The 11,630-nt window shown below is 45.2% G+C and overlaps 1 protein-coding gene across 1 annotated transcript; it reads right to left on the bottom strand.

The window, feature by feature from the left end:
* Positions 1–7,487: 7,487 nt before the first annotated feature.
* Positions 7,488–10,428, bottom strand: nol12 (nucleolar protein 12). Its single transcript, XM_036553450.1, has 6 exons — positions 10,284–10,428; positions 9,594–9,699; positions 9,384–9,432; positions 9,076–9,218; positions 8,876–8,973; positions 7,488–7,908 (listed from the first exon to the last, which is right to left on the bottom strand). Exons 1-6 carry the CDS (start codon positions 10,364–10,366, stop codon positions 7,701–7,703), a joined length of 687 nt encoding a protein of 228 aa, XP_036409343.1. The 5' UTR covers positions 10,367–10,428; the 3' UTR covers positions 7,488–7,700.
* Between the last annotated feature and the right edge of the window lie 1,202 nt (positions 10,429–11,630).

The following is an 11,630-nucleotide window of genomic DNA, read 5'->3' as shown; positions in this document are numbered from 1 at the left end:
GACCCTCCAGAGATATGGCTGGACTCAGACTCGGACAAGGAGCTCTGGGACGACGTCTGCCTCCGCCTTTGAGGGGAGGGGCTCCTGTTCCGACTGGATGACCTCCTGTACTCCGGAGAGGGGCTACGGGCCTCCAAACCCTGCCTGCTGCCACTCCTGCTCCTGCCGCCGCTCCTGTGGTTTGACTGAGGGGCCACAGCATTGGATTTCAGTGAATGAGAGGGGGACGGGGGTTCCTTGCTCCGCCTGGAGGGAGACGAGCTACGGGAGGTAGCAGGGCTGCGGACAGAGTGAGTGGAGCCACGCCAGGAACCAGGTGAGGGTCTTGTGTCTGATCTAACGTCACTGTGATTGTTTTTTCTAAGGTAGGGGGTGCTGGGGTCAGTTCTGTTCTGGCTGTCCGCGTTTCTCTTTAAGTAGGAGGACGCAGAGTCTGACCCAGAGGTGGTTTTCCTCACCGGAGATGTGTCATAGCCTCTCCTGGAAGGGGAGGAGCCCCGGCTATCACGGCCATAACCAATGGAAGAGCTGTTTGTTTCAGTTTTGCGCAGGAGAGAATGGTCAGGTGTGTCATAGCCTTTCCGGGACGGGGAAGAGCTACGGCTACCATTAAAACGACCGCTGGAGTAGCTGTTCGTTTCAGTTTTGCGGAGGAGAGATTGGCTGGGTGTGTCATAGGGTCTCCTGGAAGGGGAGGAGCTACGACTGCCACGAGGAATGTTATTGGAGGAGCTGTTAGTTTCAGTTTTGCGCAGCATTGATTGGTTGGGTGTTTCATAGCCTTTCCTGGAAGGGGAGGAGCTACGACTGCCACGAGGAATGCTATTGGAGGAGCTGTTAGTTTCAGTTTTGCGCAGCTTTGATTGGTTGGGTGTTTCATAGCCTTTCCTGGAAGGGGAGGAGCTACGACTGCCACGAGGAATGCTATTGGAGGAGCTGTTAGTTTCAGTTTTGCGCAGCATTGATTGGTTGGGTGTTTCATAGCCTTTCCTGGAAGGGGAGGAGCTACGACTGCCACGAGGAATGCTATTGGAGGAGCTGTTAGTTTCAGTTTTGCGCAGCTTTGATTGGTTGGGTGTTTCATAGCCTTTCCTGGAAGGGGAGGAGCTACGACTGCCACGAAGGAGACTATTGGAGGAACTGTTCACTTCAGTTTTACGCAGCATTGATTGGTTAGGTGTTTCATAGCCTTTCCTGGAAGGGGAGGAGCTACGACTGCCACGAAGGACACTATTGGAGGAACTGTTCACTTCAGTTTTACGCAGCATTGATTGGTTAGGTGTTTCATAGCCTTTCCTGGTAGGGGAGGAGCTACGACTGTTATGACTACGACCACTAGAGTAGCTGTTAATTTCAGTTTTGCGAAGGAGAGATTGACTGGGTGTGTCATAACCTCTCCTTGAGGGGGAGGAGCTACGGCTGTCATGGACAAAGCCATTGGAAAAGGCTTTTGTGTCAGTTTTGCGTAGGAGAGATTGGCTGGGAGCATCATAACCTTTGCGGGAGGGGGAGGGGCTACGAGTATCACGACCACGAATGCTTGAGGAGCTGTTTGTTTCAGTTTTGCGCAGGAGAGATTGGCTGGGTGTTTCGTAGCCTTTTCTTGAAGGGGAGGAGCTACGGCTGCCATGACCACGACCGCTAGAGGAGCTATTAAGTTCTGTTTTGCGCAATAGGGATTGGCTGGGTGTGTCATTGCCTTTTCTGAACGGGGAGGGGCTACGAGTATGACTACTGGAGGAGATATTTGTGTCGGTTTTGCGCAAGGTGCTTTTCAGATCTGCAAAGGAGCTGGACTGTACTTTGGAGGCAACAGTGCTGGCAATTGATTTAAGGTTTTTATGTAACCTGCCAGAATCAAGATCTCGCCCGTAGGTGCTTTGGGTGGGGCTTCTGGACCTCTGACTGCTCCCCTGGGAAAAACCTGTGGAGTCAAAGTTCCTTCTGTGGGGGAAGCCTGAGGGTTCAGGCTGTCTGAACGGGGAGGTGCTTCGGGAGGGAGAGGAGGAGCGAGAGAGTGTAGAACCTCCTCTCTGCAATGAGTTTGATCGTGTGTGGCCTTTGGAGAAGGGGCTACTGGCATTCCTTCTATGGGAGGAGCCTAGGGATTCAGCCTGTTTGAAAGGGGTGGGGCTTAGTGATCGGGGGATCGGCTGTCCATGGGCTTCAAAGTCCTGCCTGTAATCAGACTCTGAGTGTTTCGGTGGAGAGGAGCTTGTTGGGGGCGGCTCATGGCTTGGTATCTCGGAGCTCCGCCTCTCGGAAGGGACTCCCAGGTCAGGGTTCCGGAAAGGAATGAGAGCTTTGGATTCTGGACTGCGAGTGCTGGGCAGCGGGTGGCCCACCTCCGAGTGTCGGAAAGGAGGGGGCGGACTCTTATCCCGGAGGGCCCTGACGCCTGCTGCCCTGCCCAGAGAAAAGTAGCCACTCTCTCGCTCCCTGTCTCCTTTCGATGCTGAGGAATAAAAAAACAGGGTATCGGAGACGGTATTTGTGTCGTATACATGCACAGTAATCTCTGGCACGGACAATGCATCAAACCAGTCTTGACCTTAATCTGACTCCTCAGAGTAAGACTTGTCCTAACAAAGGTTCATACAGTCAGCACGCTCAGGAAAAGAGAGCGAGAGAGAGGCTCACAATGTAAATAGATATTGACCCGTGTAACCAGAGATCTTGCAGTACTTTGTTCCTTTGGATGCCTCCTCCATTGATAATGAAAGTAATAAAAAATGACATCAATGACCATACTGCTGAGATAATATTGGTCAACACCTGTGTGTCTGCCGAAACTCTCCCGGCTCCTGGCCTCATCCATCCAGGCTTGGGGGTTTGGTCTGTGGGGAGGATGGTCCAGGCGAGTCATGGCTGGGTCAGATGCTACGTCCCTGAGATGCAAATAATCCTCCTCTGAGGTAATGGAGCCACTGAGCTCTGGGTAATCACAGGGATCCTGAGTGCTGAGACGGGGGGGGTGGACGGAGAGGTAGGGACCAACAAAGCCAGAGAAAAGAACAGAGAGAGAAGCAAGAAAAGGGAAGGAGAGAAGGAACAAGACAGAAAGAGGGATAGAGAGACAGAAAAGAGAAAAAGAGAAAATAAAAGATAGAGAGGGGGCAAAGAGAACATAAGAAAGAAAAAGAAACAGAAGGAGCAGAGCAGATGAGTCAACAGGGGGGAGAGGGAGAGGGAGGGAAGACAGTATTAGAGACAGTGTAGGAGAGGCAGAGATGGAGAGAGACAATATGTTAAAATAAGATGAATATTGGAATTTTGTGGGGGAAAGGAAAGAAAGCCAGAGAGATAAGAGGGAAAGACAGAAGAAGGAGGAATGCAAAAAGAGAATGAGGGACATGGAGGGGGATGGGGAGAGAGGGAAAAGTTTTGAGAAGAGAGGGAAAAAGTTGTAAATGGGTATAATGAAGTTTACTGCACAATTCTTAAAAGGAACACCACTGCAAATCAAACGGTGAGTTAGATCACAAAAACGGTAGGCACCATGCAACTCTGTAAGCTGAACCAGGAAAGGGAACACAAATCCTATTGCTGATAATCACCCATCCAGCATTATCTTACAAGCATTATAAAAAAATTACCTGGTTGTGCTGTCTTCCTCGTCACAGATGTAAAGTTCACAGTCAGGGCTCAGTATGCACAGGGAGCTGTCCTCATAGCCCAGCCGATCTCGGGTGACATCACAGTAGCTCACCACTGACAGGCCATCAGAATCCTCCTGACAGGTGGAATGTGAAACAACCGCCAATCACGATGGATGCAGAAAATTAACCCAGATAAAGAGTCTAGGTTGTACACTACCAAGGGTGGCAAAAGTCAGCTAATTGTAATTCTGCAGTGTTGCATTTAAAGACATCGTATACCCTCTTTGTCCAGTCCTGTAGTGGGATAAAAGAATTTCACAAATGTTGCTGTTCATTCCACAGATGCAAATACATAAATAACAATTTATAGAGATTATTAATGACTTGATAAGGGAGACTACAGTGACTTGTTTAAACAGTGAAACTTCCACAGAAATGTGCCACCATTGTCATCAACTTAAAATAATACTTGATTGATACATGCATTCAGCTGCACATTGACAAATACAAAGTCGTAGGAAAATAAAATGCACACAGACAGATTAACACATTAAGCAGTATTTTCATATGACTAAAAACACACATACTCAACGCCAGTCCGTGTCCTTGGTGTCCCTTTGTAAGTTCATTGTCAAACCAAGAACTTCATGAAAGATACTGACTCTGTGTCACCTCGTCTTTCCCTCTCTTACCTTCTCTCCCTCTTCGTACTCTGCATCCCCCCCCCCTTCCCACCCCCCTTCCTCGCATCTGTTTCTCTAGATTAGGGTTACAGTGTTGTAACATAACCTAGATTGTGGCTCTACTCATTATTATTTTATTGCTTTGCTGGTTTTTTTCTGTAATGTCTCCACTTCCCAGGCTTATTTCAGATAACCCTTTTTTATTTCTCTTCTAAGAAATATCTACTCCTGGCTCTCCTGTCCTCTTGTCTCACTAAAATTTTCAATTTTTGTGAGAATATGCATCTCATTCATGTAAATGCTTATTCAAGCATATTTCAACACATCTCTGAATTGTTGCAGCCTATGGCAGTCAAATCAAAATGTATAATTACAGTTCATTTTTGAAGTGTCAAAAAGTGTCGGGCAGAATATATTTACCAGAGGGCATTGAAAACCGAGGCTAGTTTTCAGTTGGGGGAAAAAAATGAAAAATTATTCCATGACCTTCTGAAAAAGCCACCCGGGAGACTATCAATGCCACTCCAACAAGGTAATAACATTCTGTGACTACTTATTGTAACACAGTTGCCGTACAATACAAGCATTTGGCATGACATTTAAAATATTCAGGAACATTGTGTGCAAACATGAGTGTCAGATACTGCACTGTGATGACAGAACGTCACAGAACACTTGAGTGAAACACTACAGAGTCTTTACAAATGACAGAGAGTTCAATTAATCCAGCATGTGACTTTAGGTTTGTGCTGTGTGCATTTTGTCACTGCGTATCACATTACAGGCTATTCCCAAAAAGGGCTGCAATTGATCTCTCTTCATTAATTTGTAATGAGAGTGCAGGCCCTACCTCTTCCTCTCTCTGTACCGCACTCTAAGTCTATTTTAGCTTGGTTCATCTTGGCTCATCACAGGAGCACACAAAAAAGCGGGGCACAGTTTACCACTTAAACTCTGCGTATATGTAACATACCTGCTATTGAATGGGCCCTGTATGTTTACTCCACAAGTAGAGCAAGATCCCCACTTCTGAATGGTTATGGCTATTTTATGTAAGCTTGACTTGTTCTAATAAGTTGGCCCGTTCATCTGAATTTATATTCACCTGTCTTTCTTCTGTTTGTTCATTTCAGCATTCTATTGGCTGTTATGATAATCTGTCAGCCCTGCATAATGTCTTCACAGCTTGGCTTTTCCTGTCTGTCGGCACCCATGTCTCCCTTGTCTCTCACAAATGGCTTTTCTTAAACCCCTGTGAAATTGCTTCAGTCCTTGCGTCGGTAGCGTCTGTCCAACAATCTGGTGTTCCTGTCTCTTCATCCTGTGTCTGTCTACCTCTCCCCCTCTCTTCCTGCTAGCACCCTGTCACACCCCCCTACTCAACAGCTGTCCTCCACAGCTGTGTCGGTCCTTAGCTCACCTGCGGCGGTGCTGCGCCGGAGTGCTGCTTCCTTGTCCGCAGGCAGGAGACGCAGCGGGAGGGGTCGAAGATGTTGGGCTGGAACTTTTGGCAGCAAAGGTCCTCGTCGGGGAGGGGCATGACGTACCTGAGGGGGGGGGCACACGTGCCCTCTCATCGCACTCCTGAACCACTGAGGAGCAACGGGGAGAGCACAAATCACACCACACTGCACGTGGACGTTCAGTTCCACAAGATTACGGGGGGGCAATATGAAAACAAGCAGTCATAGCACACATCACTGAAGAGGGATAAGTACGTAAATGCATACATGCGCAGAGTGTTCTGCTTGCAATGTTGTGCAAAAGCCCAACGCAAAAAACCTGCCAAATATGTCAGAATACAAAAATGCTTCTGCCGCATGATATGCGGTGTGGTAATGCAGAGGCGGAGAGTTCACGTCACAGCGGTATTGTGAAATTATGTCCTGTGTTATGGAACTGCATTGATCCTTATTATGGCAACACACTAGTTACATCATTAGCCTTAGTGCATTATTACACCGCTGTAATTTCAGCTCCGTGCAGTGCCGCAGTCCCGAGTAAATTGGATTGCAATACACTCACATGGACATTGTTTCACTGCTCAGCAGAGCATGGGGTAATATAAAGCAGAACAGCTGGCTGAGTGGAATAAACAGCACAACAGGATACTGAAACACAATACTGTATTAGCGCTATACCGTTGCTATACCAGTTGCTATACTGTCCAGAACAGCATGTAACTCAGTGTAACACAAAACAAGCGGTCCAAGTCACTGTTCAAAATGACCAGTTATCCATTACACCACACCACAGCCATTAAAATGGATGTACCGATATCATGTATATATTTGGAAATTATTGAAATATGTACCATTTCAATATTCAAAAAGAAACAGAAGTAGGAAAAAGAACAGATATTTAAACAATACCTCAGACACAGGTCAGCCACCGTCATCTTCCATTTGTCATTTGGGCACAGAAGATAAACTGTCCATCAGCCCTGAGTCACGGCCCTTCTTGATTCTCATTAAATCCCCCCAGGGGGTTCCACATACCCTTACAGGGATCTCATTGGCTGTCCCAACAATGGCTGAAACTGAAGTTCCATCATCTGCCATGTTGGCTCTGTCTCAGACTCTGCCATATACATCCTTCTTCCTTCAACAGAGCCAACATGGCGTCTGCTGCACGAGAGAGCCATTGTACGGTGCTGTATTAAATATCATGTGCTTTAGAAAGCGAAATGAGCTGCTTGGGCTAGTAAACAGATGGCAAGCTTCGGCTCAAGTTAGCCTAAATAAATAAGTACGACTGAGGGGTGGGCCTGGAATACATTAAGAGACAGTTTGAGCTGCTGTCAATGCTGTAAGCACCATCAAAACCTATCTACTGGATCCATATGTTTTCTTCCCTAATTCAGTAACACACATAAACAGGTATTCCACATATAAACAGAAGAGGGGGCTAATAATGTTATTCTTTGCGAACACAAAGTGGGTACTTATCGTAAATACATGTTACATGATCTTTCTGGTCACAGAAAGAAGAGTTATTTGGAACAACGGTAAACCTAGATGTAGACCAAAATCATGAACAGGCATGTATGCAACACTTTGTTCACATTTTTAATTAAACTTTTCAGATGTACAAAATACAAATGTTACATATCATACAAACACTCACTCATCACAGCATACAAATCGACACAGACCAGAGTACAGGTACAACAGATAGTGTGTCTTGTCAATATGGAGAGCTTTTGTCCAGAGTATGAGGGCCGTGCTGCTGTGCACAGCACCACTAACCAGTGGCTCCAAATGACATGGTCTCCTTCTGGAGTATCCACTCCTTTCATTGGCTTGGTGTGCTTCTACTGATCACGTTTAAAGGAGTACACACATTCCGAAGACCAGGAAACAGCTCTGTGTCCTAAATCACGAGTATAAACTGCTCGTCCACGCAGCCGCCTCCTCTCTCAGTCCTGTTGCGACTTGTTCTTCCCCGTCTGTCTGCGTCTGTGTCTCTTGCTGGTCTTCCCCAGCCGGGACTTCCTGTCGATGCCACCTGGCTTCCTGTCCGCGGCGCGGCCTCGTCCCGGTCCTTCCTGCCCCTTGCCCCGCAGCTTCCCTCCCTTCCTCCGCTGCTTGGTGTGAGCGTGAAGGGAAGCCGTGAGGGAGCACAGCCTGGCACAGAGACAAACCAAACAAACCAGGCAGTTAGCTTTGGGGGAAGGAAGGAAGACGCGACAAACAGGAGGATGGAAAGATGCAGAAGTGAGGTTTTTTTTTAAGTCTGAATAAAAAAAGGTGCATAAATTCTATTTCTGTTCTATTGTGCATTGGTAGTTGGGATGCTTTCAAATTACGTTTTCCACCTGTGAAGAGGAGACTTCACTCCCCCTAGTGGCCATTCATGAAATAATGTTGATTTTACTTTGAACGTCTGATCTATCCGTCTGACTTGACCTGGCTAATGAACCATAATGTGGAAATTCTGGAATCAGAGTCCACATACGAATGCTATTTTCACTTGGTTGTGTATATTTAATTGAATATTTAAGAATTTAAAGACCAATACCTCTAATCACACACTAATTAGTCATTTTAAAACAAATTCTCATTTAAGTGCAAAGCATACCGTTTCATGTTTTCTAAGCAAATGAGAATCGCAGTTTGGAAAGCTGCAAACTATTTCAGGCAACTGTGTGCAGGAGAGACATGCTGCTGTGATGTAAACCTCTGTGCATTTTTAAAATACATTTGTTGATCATGAAAACAAGGACAATTGTGTGTTTGTGCATTTCCCCTCTATGTTCTATGTTCTATTTCTATACTCAAGCACCTCTGTCAAGTTCCAGAAACTTTTTTTTATCTAAAGTGTGCTGGTTTCCTGTAATGGTTCTCCATTTTTAAACCTCACCACCTCCTTAATACACAGTGCAGGAGGTTTACATCTGCAAAGCGCAGCAGAATAGGAGTTTTTTAGGCTTATTTTTCATGGGTTAACAGACAAGACGCACATTAGAACGAAGTGAGAGTCCACTGTTACATACACAGTGGGGAATGGGGGTAAATCAGAAATCAGGCTGAGCTAAACTCTTGACACTCATGACCATGCCCTATACAGTTATTAATAAGGAAAGTGACATACTTTTTAGAGAGGATCGGCTCGCCAGCTTTCTTTGGTAGCGCACTCGCTTTCTCCTCTTCATCGTCTTCACCTTTCTCATCCTCACTCTCTTCTCCTGCCTGGAGAATCCAAAGCCAAGGTCAAAAACATACATTTTCGAGCAGTTCTGTAAAATGTAAATAAATAGTACTGTAAAATGTAAATAAAACTCTTCCAGTTACTTGATTGGCTGCTGGTCCCAAGAGACTAGCCCCAGTGAGGTCAAGGCTGCTGATGGTTGTCACAGTGACAGTGTGGTTTGGATGATCAAACTGTATGGATTCTGTGGTGTCAGTGATCAGGTCCTCCAATTCATCTGCCTCTTCTTGAGGAAGAAAGGAAAACATTGAGAGAAAAGATGAGGAATACATTTATCACATGAAAACACTGTGAAAATCAGTCACAGACACTGAACTAGCAATCTTCTCAAACAGTCAGACAGCCTGTGTCAGTTTATACATCTGTCTAGATGAAACTGTCATTCTCTCACCAAGAGCCTCCTTTCTCTCTTTCAGCATCTTCATGTACTCCTTGTGTCTCTGAAAGAGAAGACATTGATTTAGTTCCTGCCTACATGAATTCTTCTCCCCCCCAGCAACACCATCCTTTTCCCACTCCTGCACATGCCTCTCCCATTACACAAACCACTCTTCACTGCTCCCCTTATCCCAGAAGCCATCCTTGAGACCCCCCATCTTACCTCCTCCCTGACTCTCTTCTGCTCCTCTTTTAGTTTGTTCTTAATTTCCTCCACTGCCGCTTTCCTCCTCTCTACCTTTCTCTTGTGGAAGCCCGTGAGGTATTCCCTGCAAATAGGAAGCGACAGAGGCCAGGTAATCATTGGTTAGCTTGCCAGCGTTTTCAGGACAGATATGTTCTATTATTATGAGTACCAGAATAGTCTCCGCCGTGTGGAAACAACGTCTGACTGAGTAACAATGCTGCCCGACTCACTACAATTACTTTTCCCACCGAGATTACTTCCGACATCTGTGGTTTGAAAAACGAAACGCACCACAACAGTGTGTCCTACAGGATTTAGACAAACTAGATGTGAGCCTAATTTGCAGCAGTTACCATAACTAACAAAAATAACCACCTAGGTAGTCTATCTTCAAATAGTTTGCCCAGTTACATTTACACACTGGAAGCTAGCTAATAAGTTAGCTGTATTAGACTGGAATGGGCTGTCATCTAAATATTGAGACAACTTAAAGCGGCAGTCTAATTATAATAACTCTAATTAGTTACGTTCGTTAGACCATCTATTTCCTACATTCATAAAGATATCTATGCACGTTTAGTTAGCAAACTAACATGTTTGCTTGGTAGACCTTGGTAGCTAGCTTGCTTTTTCAAGATCAAAAACCCAGTTCCTATACACACTTACTGTCGATCTTTTTCATTAAACGTGACGATACATTTAGTTTGTCTCTTGTTGCCACCTGGTTTCGATTTGCCTTTTTTCGCCATTGTAAAAAGCTTTATTACTGAAAATATCTAATGCACGTGTAAGGAATCTCTACTGACGGCTCACTTCCTGTTCGTGTGTAACACATTTGGTGGTTCGATGAGGAAACATGGGTCAAGTGATGAACTTTCAACGTTTCAAAAAGTGCGTTCGAAAAATATATTAATAATATATTAGCGCTTCTTTGTACCTAAAAAGTCGTGACGTAAAGGATACCAGCTGTCAAAAGATATCAGGCAACAAGGAAGCTGAGATTTATGAGTTAGCTAGACCTTCTCTTTGTTAGCATGACTGGACCACCAGTACTGAGAAACTTACAGTATTCTCAACTGGGAGCTGCATGTTCGTATCTTGGGCAAGGCTGTACCCTTCATTACCATTAATGCGTTTCTACAGTGCAGATTTAGATGTATAAACATACAACTTAATTTTCTTTGTTGTTGCTAACACATATTGCTCATTTCTGTATAAAATACAAAACTCAGAAATCATTTAGTCAAATATAGAAAAAGGCAGGCATCACACAAATTAGGAGGCTCAGACTCACATACAACTATATCCTCTGAGTCTGGCTCCTCTAATAACTGTTATAACTGGGTCCAGTGAGTCTGTAGGAAGGTCACCAGGAAGCTACATTATTATTGGTGGGATGACTAATAGATTCTGGCTGGCCCCTCTCTGCTGAAGTTAATGGATTGGATTCTCGCTTCCAGAGGAGGTGCTGGGATAGATTGCTCAGGGCACAATGCAGTGTCTGGGTCAAAAATGTACTACACATAGGCAATGTAGGTTATACTACACACTAGATAAAGCTCTTGGCTGAATGAATAAATCATTGAAGTGGCTGAGAATGCGGATTTGTGATGTTTTACAGTTAAGTTTTTTTTTTTTTTTGGCTAGTGACTGTGATGTGTGGTAGTGTGTCTACTTGGCTCTTAGTTTCTAGGCTGTTTAGTTAGGTTAGCACAAGATAACTTGTCGTATTGCTTGAATGGTGTTATGCTCACACTCATTGGTCTGGGAGTGTTGCTGGCCTGGTCTGACACAGTTGCAGACACAAGCTCATTCTGCTTGAATGGATACACTTTCTGTTCTCTTGTGTTGGAAATTGCTCCAGATAAGACCGTCTGCTAAATGAATGTAATGTAACGTAATGGTTTCTGACTAGGTCTCGTCACCATGGTTCTCTTGAATCCCAGGTGCCTTCAGATGATCCCACAAACACCACTGGACACCATGCAACTGTGCCTTTTCGTCCCCCCAGTG

Source organism: Megalops cyprinoides, chromosome 19 (assembly GCF_013368585.1).
Source record: "Megalops cyprinoides isolate fMegCyp1 chromosome 19, fMegCyp1.pri, whole genome shotgun sequence".
Lineage (NCBI taxonomy): Eukaryota > Metazoa > Chordata > Actinopteri > Elopiformes > Megalopidae > Megalops > Megalops cyprinoides.
This window is presented reverse-complemented; position numbering and strand designations above follow the sequence as displayed.

Excerpts from the sequence above, each read along its gene's own strand:
- nol12 (XM_036553450.1), bottom strand. The coding sequence starts at position 10,366 with ATGGCGAAAAAAGGCAAATCGAAACCAGGTGGCAACAAGAGACAAACT. Across the intron at positions 9,700-10,283 it reads TTTAATGAAAAAGATCGACA|GGAATACCTCACGGGCTTCC; the intron begins GTAAGTGTGTAT and ends TCCTATTTGCAG. Across the intron at positions 7,909-8,875 it reads GAGCCGATCCTCTCTAAAAA|GCTGTGCTCCCTCACGGCTT; the intron begins GTATGTCACTTT and ends TCTCTGTGCCAG.